This window comes from Cornus florida, unplaced genomic scaffold (genome assembly GCF_030987335.1).
Source record: "Cornus florida cultivar Cherokee Brave unplaced genomic scaffold, ASM3098733v1 CherokeeBrave_3.0.0_Hap2_Chr11, whole genome shotgun sequence".
In the NCBI taxonomy this organism is placed as follows: domain Eukaryota; kingdom Viridiplantae; phylum Streptophyta; class Magnoliopsida; order Cornales; family Cornaceae; genus Cornus; species Cornus florida.
In genome coordinates, this window is record NW_026775581.1 from 6,615,433 (window position 1) to 6,630,237 (window position 14,805).

General features: G+C 37.3%; 2 protein-coding genes across 2 annotated transcripts in view; one reads left to right on the plus strand and one right to left on the minus strand.

The window, feature by feature from the left end:
* The first annotated feature begins 4,765 nt into the window (after positions 1-4,765).
* On the plus strand, positions 4,766-5,652 carry LOC132280812 (uncharacterized). The gene is made up of 3 exons (XM_059782568.1): positions 4,766-5,156; positions 5,303-5,384; positions 5,454-5,652. Exons 1-3 carry the CDS (start codon positions 4,766-4,768, stop codon positions 5,650-5,652), a joined length of 672 nt encoding a protein of 223 aa, XP_059638551.1.
* Positions 5,653-10,157: 4,505 nt separating this feature from the next.
* Positions 10,158-14,805, minus strand: part of LOC132280813 (uncharacterized) — a 53,766-nt gene continuing 49,118 nt past the window's right edge. The window contains exon 2 of the mRNA XM_059782569.1: positions 10,158-10,630. Coding sequence (XP_059638552.1) covers positions 10,158-10,630 — 473 coding nt within the window. The remainder of the gene's footprint in view (positions 10,631-14,805) is intronic.

Below are 14,805 nucleotides of genomic sequence, written 5' to 3' on the forward strand. Positions count from 1 at the left end.
AAAATAGTATAGTAATTCAAATCAATAAGAGCTCTATACAACATTAATAATCCTACTCAAGATACATACACAATATACATGTTTAATCAATGAATCCTAAGTCAATCATAAGGATTTCCTATAGTATGCAATACTACAATTCTAAAAGCATATATACAATATATATTAAACCCCAAAGGATTTTAAAACACTTAAAATATAAACATACTACCACCCCTACCTCAATAGAGAATTGAATCTCTATAATCCAAGCTACCAAGCTCGAAATAGAAAACAAGTTTAGGGTTAATGAAGAGGAGAGTGAGGGGAAACTTTTGTGTTTCGAGATTTTAAGTCTAGGGTGAATGGAAGGAGGCCAAAAGTGAGGTCAAAGCTCTAAGCCAAGCTTTTCCTTCAATGGTGGCTAGGTTAGGGTTTTTAGAGAACAAGTGCAAATGAAAGGGATAAAGTGAAAATGGTGAGTGGAGGATCTAGTATTCCTCCACTCACTATGTGTTCTTACACTACCTCTCTCACACACACAATGCAAGACTTATTTTGGTGCCTACACTTGTCACAAATCCAAGGCTCCTTCCTAAGCTTAATCCTAAGCCTACACTTGTCAACCATCTAAGCCAACAAGTGCTCCAATCTTAGGCCAACAAATGGGTGAATCTCCACCCTCCAAATGTCAAGAGATAATGCTCCCAAGTCACTCCACCCCAATGCCAACAAGTGGCTCCATGAGAATGTGACACTTGTCACATTTTTCAAAAATTACGAAAATGTCCTTTTTGAAAATATCTTACAAATTAAATTACAAAATGGTCCCTAAGACGAAAAATAATTATTTTACATAATTACACTAAAACCCCAAAAATAAAGAATAATTACAAAAAAGTATGCATCCACGCCCTTTATGAAAAAGTAAGCAACTAGAATGTACTTTCTACAAAAGTAAAAATACAAAGGTTATGAAAATCAAATATCATGAATGCATGCAAAACTGGAATCAAATCCGAGTACAAAATGTGTGGTTATGCAAGGAAAAATGATAAACAAGAAAAAGACAAAATAGGGAAAAGACAAAATAAGAAAAAAAAAGGCGAAAAAAGAAAATCGTTGAAAAAGGAAAAAGGAGGAAAAATACCGGGTCCTTACACTAGGGGCGATTTGTGAGAATTTGTGCTTTGTGTTGATTGGGATGAAATCCTTTCTAAAAATTGCAAGACTACCAAAGATCTTGCTTGGTGGGGAAGTGAAATCGGCAGTTCCTCACCGAGGACCGTCATTGTACATTGACTGGGAGTCCGTCGAAGGAAGGAAGTCTGTTCTCTCCTCTTATTTGGTCGGAAGATTCGACAAGGAAGTGGGGAGTTATGATCGTGTGAAGGAATGGGCATCACGGGCTTGGAATACGACTTGTGGAGTAGGGGTATCACCGTTATCCGACTCACTGCTTATTTTTCGATTTCCTTCTCAGGCAGAGGCCAAACGTGTGTTGAAAGAAGGGCGATGACAGTGGGGTTCTGTAACTTTGAGGATTAACGTGTGGTCCTTTCGTGTTAGATGTTGTGGCATTCTCAGTGATCAAGGTCTTAAGCGGATCCGATTGTTTGGTCTCCCATTGCATCTCTGGTGTCATGTTTTGTTCGTCGAAGTGGAAGAGCTTTGCGGTGGGTATGTCAGATCTGATGCGGATGAGACTAGGGATGCTGAAAGCAATCGGATAACAGTGCGATCTGGTCGTGATTGCCCGAAGTTTGTGTTTATTAATAATGACACTTTCTGCTACAAGGTCGCAATTTGGGAAGAAATTTCGCTGGAGCTTATTCCTTCAATGGAGAGCCTTGAAAACAGTGATGGATCTCATCTTATATCGGAATAGAAATGGAATAAGATTCTTAGTAAAGGAAAATAAGGGATTCTAGAAATTCAGCAGTGGCTGAAGGATCGCGAAATTCAGCAAGCAGTGATGTTTATTGGAGGTAGACGACAAAGTGAGTTTCACGCGCCGGCCAAACGCATTGTTGATAAGTAGCGCTGGTGTACACGTGGTGACCGACGGGATGAACCTTCAGATTCGGCTTTATCCTTATCTTTTGATGATAAGGTAGGGGAGGATTTATTTTGGTCTGAGAAAGGCAGAGTGTTGGTCCATAAGATGTCAAGACAGGCCAGAAGGACTGGGCCTGGTTTCAATCTTGGGCTCATTCAGCCTAAACACAAAATAACAAATTTGGGTTCTAGGCCTAATCGATGGGTACAGAAAAGGCCACTTAGATTTGGTCAAAGTGGGCAGCTTCAAGTTGGGCTTATTAGGTTTGGGCCTAATATAAGGGTACAAAAAGGGCCTAATTCGTTATTTATCTCTTTTCCGAATACTGAATCTGGCCCTAAAAATTCACAAGCCCATGCTAAGCCTTCAACTTATTTGTTGAAACCCGAGAGGAGAATGATGAACGTCAGTCACCATGCTCGGTGGACTCGGACTGAAAAACAAAAATGGGTTGCACGATCTCACACTTCTTCTCCAGGTTTATGTTCTGATCTTTCTCTAAATGCTTTCTCTACCTCTTTTTCTTCTTCGGGTAGATAGATAAGTAACATGAATGATGTAGAGGATGTATCGAAACAACAGAGAAGTATTTTGGGACTTCAAGTTTATGGCGTGATAGGTCAGAGTTAGATGTCTCAAAGGTCACAACTGGGAGTATGGGTTTTTTCAATGGAGTGATAGTTTACGTTAGGAAAGATCTACACTTCAAATTGAATAATGACTCAACTGTAGCTTTGCTTAAAGAGCTTCGGCTCTTTGCTGCGGTTGAAGGTTTGAGCAATTTATCATCTGAGCATGAGGAGACTTTGCCAACCCCATCCAAAGAAGTTGATGCTTTGGAAACAGAGAGGAATTTGCAGTTAAGAGTGGTTGATGTTCCTTCTTAGCAGCACTGTTCTATTTTTAGGACAGACTTTGATCATAATGAAGTGGATTTAATGGAACCTTTGGCAGTTGTGTGCCTTATTGTTTGGAGACAACCAATGATCTGGGTATGGAATGGGTTATTGAGAATATTGGAGCAATAAGCGAAGCTTTGGGTGTCTCTACAGAAGGTTATGAGGAACAAACCTTGTCTATTCTTCACAAAATTGTTGCAGGAAATGGTAGTACTGAACCAAATCGTGACACAAAAGAAGTAAAAGCCAGAAATTTACATAGGAAAGGTGAACAGGAAGTGAAGAATCTGATTTCTTGTGTTAATTATGATGAGAAGAATGGGACGACCAAAGAAAGGGGAAGAACCAGAAGTGGTAAATGGGGAGGAGGAGGAGAATTGATTGTTTTTGGTTCTTAATGAAGCTACGACTTATAACATGGAATGTTCGTGGTCTTAATGATCTGAAAATAAGAAGAGTTGTCAAGAGAGCTTTGAGGAAGTGGAGTGCTTATGTTGTCTGTTTACAGGAAACTAAGATGGCTGATATTACTGTTGAGATTGTTAAGAGTCATTGGGCAGGTAGGTTTATGGACTGGGAAGTGTTAAATGCAACAAGCACTTCAGGTGGTATTCTACTCATGTGGGATCGAAGATGGTTGTCAAGTCTGAATTGTTGGAAGGGTATTTTCTCTGTGTCTTGTATGTTTCAGATAAAGGAAGACAATTTCAGGTGGGTATTTTTTGGTGTTTATAGGCCTGTTACTGATAGTGATAAACCAGTCATATGGGAAGAGCTTTGTTATATGAATGATTTATAGTCATTGCCTTGGTGCTTAGGTGGGGATTTTAATTCTATTAGGTCCCCATTTAAGAGGTCCACAGGGGGCATGTGGTCTTCAGAAATGACCATGTTTTCAGAATTTATTGACAGTAATTTCCTTATTGATATTCCATTGGAAGGAGCGGCCTTTACTTGGTCTAATGGTAGGGAACCGGTAACTTTTTCCCGGTTGGATAGATTCCTAATTTCTGGGGCGTAGGAAAAGCATTTTCCAAATGTCTCTCAGGCTGTGTTGGTTAGAGTCACATCTGATCATGTGCCTCTTGTTTTTTATTGTAGTGGCTTGAGTTCTAAACGCACTCCTTTCCATTTTGACAACATGTGGCTTAGATTCGAGGGCTTTCAAGGGAAGGTTCAGTCTTGGTGGGAGAAAGTGAATTTCACAGGCTCTGCTAGTTATGTGTTAGCTAGAAAGTTTCAGTTTCTTAAAACTGAGATAAAGAGGTGGAATAAAGAAGTGTTTGGGAATCTTGAATGGAAGAAGAATAGAGTTCTTACTGATATTACTGAGCTTGATTGTCTTGACGAGGTAGGACAGAGTGGGGAATCTTTATGCTCTAAAAGAGCCTCTTGCCAAGCGGTTTTTGCTGAGATTACTCATATGGAGGAGATTTCGTGGCTCCAGAAGTCTCGGGCTTTGTGGTTGAAAGATGGGGATCGAAATACAAAATTCTTTCATAGACTTGCCAATGCCCACAGAAGATGTAACCATATATGGCGTATACGGGTCAATGGTTCTTAATTGTGGAGGGAGGACGATGTACGCGGAGGAATCGCTTCTTTTTATTAGCAGCTTTACACTGAGACTTTGGATTTGAGACCTACTCTTGATAGGCTTCCATTTAATTCTGTTTCTGCATTGGATAGGGATAGATTTGAGATTCCATTCAGGGAGGAGGAAGTGCTTAAGGCACTTTCTAGTTGTAACGACGACAAAGCTCTTGGGCCAGATGGGTTTACTTTGCGTTTTCTTAAGGAGAGCTGGGAGGTGGTGTGAACTGAGGTGATGGGCACTTTTCAAGAGTTTTATTGTCATGGCACTTTTGAGAAATCTCTAAATGCATCTTTTATTACTCTTATTCCTAAGAAGGGCGGTGCTTCTGATATTAAGGACATTTGGCCAATTAGTTTAATTGGATGTTTGTATAAACTTATTGCCAAGGTTCTAATCTCCAGGATGAGTAATGTTTTGGATGGTCTCATTTCAGAATCACAGAATGCTTTTGTTGGTGGAAGGCAGATTTTGGATTTTGTTCTTATTGTTGGGGAATGTGTTAACTCTAGATTAAGAAATGGGTTCTTTGTGTTTTGTGTAAGCTTGATATTGAGAAAGCTTATGATCATGTTAATTAGAAGTTTGTTCTATATCTACTTCGGAGGATGGGGTTTGGTGATAGGTGAATAAAATGGATTGAAACTTGTATCTCGTCAGTTGTGTTTTTCATTCTCGTGAATGGTTCACCTGCGGGTTTTTTTGCTAGCTTGTGAGGTCTGCGACAAGGAGATCCATTATCGTCTTTTCTTTTCCTCATTGTCATGGAAGATTTGAGCAAGTTAATGAGAAAAGCAGAAGATTTGGGTTACACCAGGGGGTTCAGAGTTGGCAGAGATGTTGAACATCAGATGTAGATTTCCCATTTATTATTCACTGATGATACTTTGGTATTTTGTGATGCTAAAGTTTCTCAACTCAGATATCTGAGGTGCACTCTCGCTTACTTCCAAGCAGTTTCTGGGCGAAAGATTATTGTCGGAAAGAGTGTACTTGTCCCAGTGGGGGATGTTCCAGATATTTCCTCCTTAGCTGCTGTTTTAGGATGTGGAGTTGGTTCTTTTCCTCTTCCTTACTTAGGATTGCCTTTGGGAGTTTCTTCTACTCTAGTTGGGAATTAGGATCTAGTGATTAATAGATATGAGAAAAGATTAGCAGGATGAAAAAAGCAGTATCTATCTAAGGGGGGGAAAGTCACACTCATTAAGAGTACCTTCTCATCCCTTCCTACCTATTTTTTTATCTTTGTTTCAAATTCCATGCTCTATTGCTGAAAGGATTGAAAAAATTCAGATGGATTTTCCCTAGGGTGGAAGGGGAGAGGAGTTTAAGTATCATCTTGTCAATTGGGATCAAGTCTGCCACCCATTGAGGTTAGGTGGGTTAGGCATTCGAAAAATTGTTCCTTTTAATCGTGCTCTCTTGGGAAAGTCGCTATGGAGATTTGAAAGGGAATGCCATCGTCAGTGGAGAAGAGTTTTCTCGTGTCGTTTTAGTGAGGAGAGTGGGGGCTGGTCATCTCTTTCAGTCACTATTACGGGAGGCGTTGGTGTGTGAAAATTCCTTCGGAAGGGTTGGGATGTATTCTCCACACATATTAGATTCAAAGTTCGTGATGGCAGACATGTTTATTTTTGGGAGGACCTTTGGTACGACGATCAGTTGCTGTCTCACTCTTTTCCTAGGGTTTATAGTATTGCAGCCAGTAAGCATGTTTACGTGATTGATTATTATCAACTTGATAACAATGGAGTTACGTGGGATGTGCGGTTTAGGCAGCCCTTTCAGGATTGGGAAATGGAGGAAGCTTGTGTTTTTTTAGATATATTGTATAGACAGAAGGATAGTGGTAGAGGGTGTGATGATATTTTGTAGGTTCCTTGAGCTCATGGTCGGTATAGTGTCCGTTCTATGTTAATCTATTTGTCCAATTTTGTTGGTCCTGAGTTCCCCTGGAAGTCTGTCAGGCGCTCTAAAGCTCCTCTTTGAATCGCATTCTTCGTTTGGACTGCCACATTGGGGAAGATTTTGACTTTGGACAATTTCAGAAAGAGAGGCAAGATCATTGTTAATTGGTGTTGTTTATGTAAAGCTAATAGTGAATCCATGGACCACATTCTTTTGCATTGTCCTATGGCGTTTGATTGTTGGAGTTTTATTTTTAGCATGTTTGGTATTTTTTGGGTAATGCCTAAGCACTCCTCTCAATTGATTAACGCTTGGAAAAGGTATCTAGTCAAAGAACAAGCTCGGGATTATTGGAAGATTGTTCCACATTGTGTCTGGTAGTGTTTATGGCGTGAGAGGAATAACAGATCCTTTGAAGGAAAAGAATCGTCTTTAGCTACTTTAAAAATTCATATTCTTCGTTCTTTGTTCTCTTATGTAAGAGGAAGTGCATGTTCCTCGATTGATGATTTCTTTGATCTCTTGGATTCCGTTGGTCCTTAGACCTTTTTTTTTCTTGTATTAGGGGCACGTTCCCCTCTTGAACGTTTTTCTAATATATTTTTACTTATAAAAAAAAAAAAAAAAAAAGTTGCAGTTATGAAATGTAATATTAATTTTGACCAATTAACATGGAATATATTTGATGATTACTTAATTTACTTGTTTAAAGGCCAGCAACGGGCTTCAGTTGATGTTACTCATTTGGTAGTCTCCATTTCAACCCACCCATTCCTGTCAAATTCATACTAAAAGACGTAAAATGCATTACCATTTGAGTAACACAACAACTATGAATATTGTCATGTACAATGGAAATCTTGATATTAATTTTATACTCGTACTATTTTTACCTTTCCTGTATAAGTAATTAAATTGGAGGCCCTTGTGTTTAACACAAGTCAGAAAACTATATTAGATCTATTTAACTAATGCCACTATCAGCTAGTCATGATGGTTTTCTCTAAATTCTTTGGAAAGACTAGTTCACCCATGCGTCCCTTTTTTCTGTGTCTTTTAAAGTTATAACCCATCCATGCATAATATCATGAAAAATGGATACAAATTTTTTACTGCGACTTACTATTGGCAATAGGTCTGAAAAAGTATCTAAAAATATCAAATTTATATATTTGTACCCTATCAAAGTAAGGAACCATGGCATATATGTTTGGAATAAATTCCACTTTGAGAGAGTTGAAAAAGCACTATCTTGGTTGAAAGGTTTTATACATCTGTCCTTTCTTAACTCATTTCTATAGACAAAGACTCTATTTTTTTTCAACCATTTAGATAGTCTTTTATGGCTCCAATAGCGACTAGATCAATGCATTATTGCTTCAAGAGAAGCTCTCATCAAAGTTTTTACATCCCCATGTCCCCAGTGTGGCGATATGAGGAGCAAAAAAAGGAAAGAGAGGGATGGGGTTTCTATTCTAGTCTTTAAATCACTTCAAGGGTACTAATCTATTACACTATCTACATTACATATAAATGCAGTTGGACTAGGACCGTGCAAGACTTTTAGGGAGTGTAAGAAGTGGGCAAGACATTAAAATTGAACCAAAGACCCAACTAACAAATTCATACGAAATAGGGATTACCTTATTTGTGGTCTAATATCAGAGCTTCTCACTCTTACCCACCACAAACCCTAAAGATCAAAGCTTAATATTCCAGCCCCAAATGCCCTCTATTTCAACTCCCAGCAGAAGGCAAAACCTATTAATGAGCAAATTGAAGTCGAAATTTAACTCAGAGAGTGCTCGCAGTGTTTGAAACATCAATGCTTTAGCCCAGAAAGAAGGAAACTCACTCAGGTGAGTCCAATCAGGTTGAAATCGAAGATGATGAGCTACCAAACATTAATTGAACCAAATTAGGCTTAATTAACTAAAATTGCTATGCTATGTATATTGTTCGCACTACGGCGGTATACATACATAGCATTGTGTCGTGCTCCTTTGATTAACCGCAGTTGTATATTATATTCTTCATACATCTATGCATGTTCATTATTTAATCCTTATCTTATGCATATGCTACGAAAATTATTTATAAATAATCAATAAATTAATTCATTACCGGTGTGTTTGGATGGGATGATTTGGAGGCATAGGGAGAGAAAAGAAAAGAAATGATACGGGTCAATTGTGTTTGGGTGACTTAAATGGAGAAAAAATATAGAATAGGGACAGAAAAGAGAGGGATAGCTATCTCTCATTTGCTATCTCTCCAAAATTGAGAAGATAGGGAGAAAAAGAATGGTGTGGTATAGTGATATTTTAATAATACCAAAACTAGCCTCCACAAATAAATATATAAATTTGTTATTTTATTCAAGTCTTAATTATATAAAAGGGTAGGATAGTAATTTGGTTATTATCCTTTCTTTTCTTTTTTCTCCTATCTATCCAAACATGAATAGAAATTATTATTATCCTTTCTTTTCTTTTCTTTCATAACTAATACTATCATTTCTTTTCTTTTCTCTCATATCCTATGTATCTAAACGCATCCTACAAGTCTTTTGTGTCTTGTAGCTAAAATGGAAGAGTGGCAAACTATAGAATAAAGAGTGGTCTTACCGACTCCCGTATATATTGCCTTATTTGTAAGAAATTGCCTTATTTTGTAAAAAAGTATAAAATTTTAATAGCTTCTCCCTCAATCCCTCTAATAATTTCTCGCGGCCGAGGGGCAAGTTGAGTTATAGGCTGCAACAAGAAACATGGCATTTAACCTCGGATAAGTCATTTGGGCCTATGGTGTCTAATGCAGGATTAGATTTAATTTTAACCTAAGAGCAACCCCAGCGCAAGGTAATATTGTACAATATCTGAACCTGTGCTGAATGAAGGTTCTACTATGCACATTAAACACAAGTGGGGTCCATGTCATATTACACACTCCACACTCCACAGATGAAGAATAAAATAGCGCCTGGCAGTGGGCAGTAGCGCCTGGTGCAGTGGGCCATTGTGTGTGATAATGATATAAAATGGAAAAGTGATATTGTGTGATGATGTGTAAAATAATTATTGTATGTGTATTGGATTAATTAATTAATGTAAAGATAGTCAAATTTTAATTAATTAAAAAAAATTCATTTTTCCTAAATAAATAAAAAGAGTCATTTAATTTGTAGAAGAATTTAATTAATTATTTTTTAAAAAAAAGTTTGTACTTTTTGACTTATCAATTTAATTTATTTATTTATTACATAATAATTTAATTAATTTGCAAAATAATATAAAAAATAACATTTTATTCGATTAATAAATTTAAACATCTTCATCACTGATTTAATTAATTTGCATAATAATATAAAAATTACCTTTTATTCGATTATACCAAATTAAAACATCTTCATCACCAAATTGATTCCACAAATGTTCCATCAAATGTCTCCTGAGATCAGCATTATCCGCTAATTACGAATTCTTCTAAAACGATCGGAAATGTGTGCCGCCAATATTGCTGGGTTTTGAATGTATTTTGGGAGGGATATTGGCTCATCTGACGGAGGTTTCTATTACAAAATGTGTCCACGCTCATCTTCAATGATCATATTATGCAATATGATGCACATTCTCATTATCTTGCTTAAATCTTCTTTATCCCAATAATACACAGGTTTTTGTGTTATAGCCCACATGATCTGCAACACGCCAAACGTTCATTCAACATCTTTCCGAACAACTTCTTGTTTGTTAGCAAATAATTTTTCTTTGCCAGTTGTTGGGTGTGGGATGATCTGAATCAAAGTTGTCCACATGGGATAAATACTATCAGATAGGTAATACCCTATTGCACGTCGATGCCCATTTACCTCATAATTAATCAGAGGCATTGTGCCATTGATTAGGCTATTGAATACTAGGGAATGATCTAAGACATTCACGTCATTGTTTGAACCAGCCATACCAAAGAAAGCATGCCATACCCACAGATCTTTCGATGCAACCGCTTCCAATATGAGGGTAGGCTTATGATTTCCTCCCCTGTGTGTGCCATGCCACCCTGTAGGGCAGTTCTTCCATACCCAATGCATACAATCTATAGAGCCAAGCATACCTGGGAAGCCTCTTTCCTCCCCTTTTCGAAGTAGACGTGCAATGTCATCTTCGTTTGGTGTACGTTGGTACTGCCCTGCATACACCGTAATTACAGCATCACAAAAGCACTTCAAGCTTTCAACCGCAGTGGTTTCAGAAATCTTTATTTACTCATCACAAAGATCTACTAAAATTTCATATGCGAGTATACGTATTGCAGCAGTCATCTTCTGTATAGGAGTGAAACCCATACGACCAAGGGCATCAGGCTTCTAGATAAATCATTCGACATATGTTGTAACATAGTTTAAAATGCGAATAAACAACTCTCGGCGCATCCGAAATCATTTGCGAAACATCTCGGGTGGAAAAGTGGGATTTTCAGCAAAATAATCTTGGAATAGCCGCTGGGCTGCCTCCTCTCGATCACGTTTAATATATTTTCTTTTACGATGTTGAAAGTATGCCTTTACCTTCTCAGCTGATAACAGTTGCATCATATATTGATCGATCTAGCCTAAATTCGATAGATTTGGCCATAGTTCGATTGATCTCATCTGAACTCGATCGATCTCATCTGAACTCGATCGATCGAACCTTCTCAAGTCCGAATTAAAATAAAGTCCAGCTCATTAAAAGATAGCTTACGGTGCAATCATTGAAAGGACCCTAATGCACGAGTCCAGACCATTGGGTGTGACACTCGTGCAATTATTGCACGAGTCCATAAGGATTTGGAGCCATTATAAGGGCAATTTTACTAAGAAAAGAGAGAAGGAGAGGTTAGAGACTAAAGATACATTATTTTGGGAGTTCTTCCATTCTTCTAGGGTTTCAACCAAGGAGAAGAGCATTTCTACCATGGAGATGGCCCTTGAGGGTTGGATGACTTCATCAATGAGTGGCTAAACATCTTCTTGGGGCTAGAGTTAGCCCTAAGCATGCTTTCTAAACCTTAATGTTTTGTATTTTGAGGGGATTTGTGTTGTAATGTTGTCTTGACACTTGATTTATATATGAATCTTGTTCTTACAATGATTTGTGTGGTTTAATACTTCCTATTGATCATTTTATTCTATCCATATGTCTATGTATGCTAGAATAGATGTTTATGTGTTTATCTCTAGTTTTTATATTGTTGATGCATGTTTATATGTGTTGATGCTATTGATCTAGAGATTGTCAAGGCATAGTGCTTAATAGAATACTCTTGTGGTTTATTTAATGGTTCATTCTTATTTCTTGAAGGATTGTGTCTCTCCTTTAGTTTAATTAGTTTAATTTCCATGGTCCTAGCTTAGTTATAGTGCAGTTGCCTTAGTTTCTTAGATGAGAGGACAATCCATGCTTGTTGTTTGATGTTCCATGCTTATGAATGCAAGTAGTGGTGTGTCGTCAATTCAAACCCAAAGTTTATGCTTATGTGGCCAAGTTTTACATTTATAAATTGTAACTACTACCTTTCACTAAAAATATAACTAGGGCGAGTAGGGATTGTCCCAAGGGATTGAGTGTCATACTAGGTTGAGGGATCAAAATTAGGGTTAGTAGGTTGAGTGATCAAACTAGTGGTTGGTTGGTTGAATTAAACTAGATGCAAATTAAACTAAAGTGAGCAATAATGCAATAGAGAGAATAAAAGAGAGAGAGATCTTGGGGTTTAGAGATCACCACTAAGCATAGATTTTCTACACCTTTAATGAATAATTAATGAGGGGAAGAACATGTATTACAACAAAATGTGTGTATGTGGTTGTTCCAACAAGCATGGATGAAAAATTAAGCATATATTGTCTAAACAAGATGGTGGATAGCACAACATATCAAATTAAGCCATTAATCCTTTTTTTAAGCTCACAATCCAAACACATCACAAGGTTAGAGATACATATTACTTGCTTTTATAAGTATGGAACATCAACAACAAGCATGGATTGTCCTCTCATTTAACAACTACACTACAACTAAGCTAATGACATGAAATTAAACAAATTAAACTAAGGGAGAGGTACAATCCATCAAGCAATGACTATGAACCATCAAATAAGCCACAAGAACATGACATTAAGCATTATGTCTTAACAATCTCTAGATCTATAGCATCAATACACATAGACATGCATCAATAACACAAGAAATAGAGACAAACACATGAACATCTATTCTAGCATACATAGACATATGGATAGAATGAAATGATCAATTGAAAGCATTAAACCACATAAATCATTGAATAAACATGATCTATATATATATATAAGTGTCAGGGCATGAATCATAATACAAATCCCCTCAAAAATACATAAATTAAGAAGTAGAAAGCATGCTTAGGGCTAACTCTAGCCCCAAGAGGATGTCTAGCCACTCATGGATGATGTCCTCTAACCCTCAAGGGCAAGCTTCATGGAAGAAATCTACTCCTTAGTTGATGAAGAGCCTCCAATGGTGTCTCTAACCTCTTCCTCTTCTTTGCTTCCTCCCTAAGAGTTCTATAAGGTATGATATGATATGATGTGATACAATGTGATATGATACAAAAAGTAATCCTTATCCTTATATAGGTACGTCAAATGACACCCAAAATGAGCTAGGGTCGCACAGCAAATATTCCCTAATGATTGGATAAAGGACAACTTTTTGTGAGCTGGAAATTTAACTTTTTCGCACTGGAGGAAGTTCGATCGATCGAACCTTGGACTTGGATCGATCGAACATGGCTGAGATCTATTGAACTTAGGCTGGATCGATCCTTAATGGCAGCGCCTTTTTGGATAAAAACAAATTTGAGATATTTTGAAGATATTTTTGGAAAAAGGACAAAAGTTGTTGGTAGGGTGGTACAATTCGATAAGATCAATCATTTGGATAAGGACAAGAATGTTCGATCGATCGGAGAAAGAAGTTGGATCGATCGAACTTTTGAGATCTTTGAACAGGAACAAACATGGCTCAGATCCATCTTGAAGTGCTGGGATCGATGAAAGTTGGATCGATCAAACTTTTCTTAAGATCGATCGAAGTTACTGAAATTCCACCCTTTGCTTCCTTTTGCTCTACTTTGCTCCTTTCTTTGATTCATCCCAGAATTGCTTCTATTATGCTCTTATTTGGCTGAGTTAGCTTGTTTTGGGGATAAGTACCTGAAAATGGAAATAACACGAAATCAATACAAAACGGTAAAATAAGATAGATAAAGGTTCTAGAATACCTAAGCTTAAGGGGTTTAAATGCGCACTTTTCAACGCTCATCACACCCCCAAACTTAAATATTGCTAGTCCCTAGCAATGAACTACGAGTAAAGGAATGAAATGAACAATTAATTAACTATGAACTAGAAACTAATAAATGGATAACACCACTTTCGTAGGGAACCCGATTGCACTTAGCATATGCAACAAGCCTTTTAAACCCCTAGGTTACCCCTAATGGACGAGTGAAGAAACATTAAGCTCATTCTTTCAAAAGAGGCACCAATATTGCAAACAAGCATTGGGAGAAAACTACCTCAAATATGAAATGTTTCAAACATTTCTAAGCAATCTCCCAAAATCTCAACATCAAGTAAGCAAGTATGTTCCTCCACACATCAAGAAAATGATCATGAAAATCAAAACAACTCTAGGATCCTTTTTGAGTGGACCGGCATCAAGTGTATTGCTATCTTAGCCAACTAAAGAATTAATCACATCCTTACCCTCAAACTAGCACACAAATCTAGTACCGATCATCAAGACAAAAAGTGGACCTTTTATTAAAGCTTTATTGTTCTAGGTGCGCTTATTCTTTTCACTCAATTTTTTTTTTTTTTTTTTTTTTTTTTTAGGGTAAAAGATGGAAGCATGGTGCAATGTGTTGATCTATTAAGCTTTCTAGTAATCCATGAGGTCGAGCGTTAGGTTAATGACTCCCAAACCAGACGGCTTTAGAGCACTAGGTGTTCAAACACCCCTATGGACTTACAAGCTTAAATCAACTAGACTACAAATCAAGACAACCTCCATCTAATCATTTCTCACTTCTCAGCTTTTGGGAGAAGTCCTCACTTTTTATTGCTTTTGCAACTTTTCCTTTTTCTTTTCTTTTTCTTCTTTTTTTTTTTTTTTTTTTTGAATAAACAATTATTAACCTAGAGTTTGGGCCCTCCATCTTTTGGCGTGAGAAGTTCAATACTTGATGAGGCTAGAATCCCAGCTACTTAATGAAAAAGGGGTTGTTATCCACTTTATCAGGAATGAAAGCTTTCAATGCACTACTAGCTCAATTGGGAT

Bases quoted from the DNA above. Each gene is read 5' to 3' on its own strand.
- LOC132280812 (XM_059782568.1), top strand. From the start codon at position 4,766: ATGGGCACTTTTCAAGAGTTTTATTGTCATGGCACTTTTGAGAAATCT. The intron at 5,157-5,302 runs GTGAATAAAATG...TTGTCATGGAAG, and splicing joins AGGATGGGGTTTGGTGATAG to ATTTGAGCAAGTTAATGAGA. The intron at 5,385-5,453 runs GTAGATTTCCCA...TTCTCAACTCAG, and splicing joins AGAGATGTTGAACATCAGAT to ATATCTGAGGTGCACTCTCG.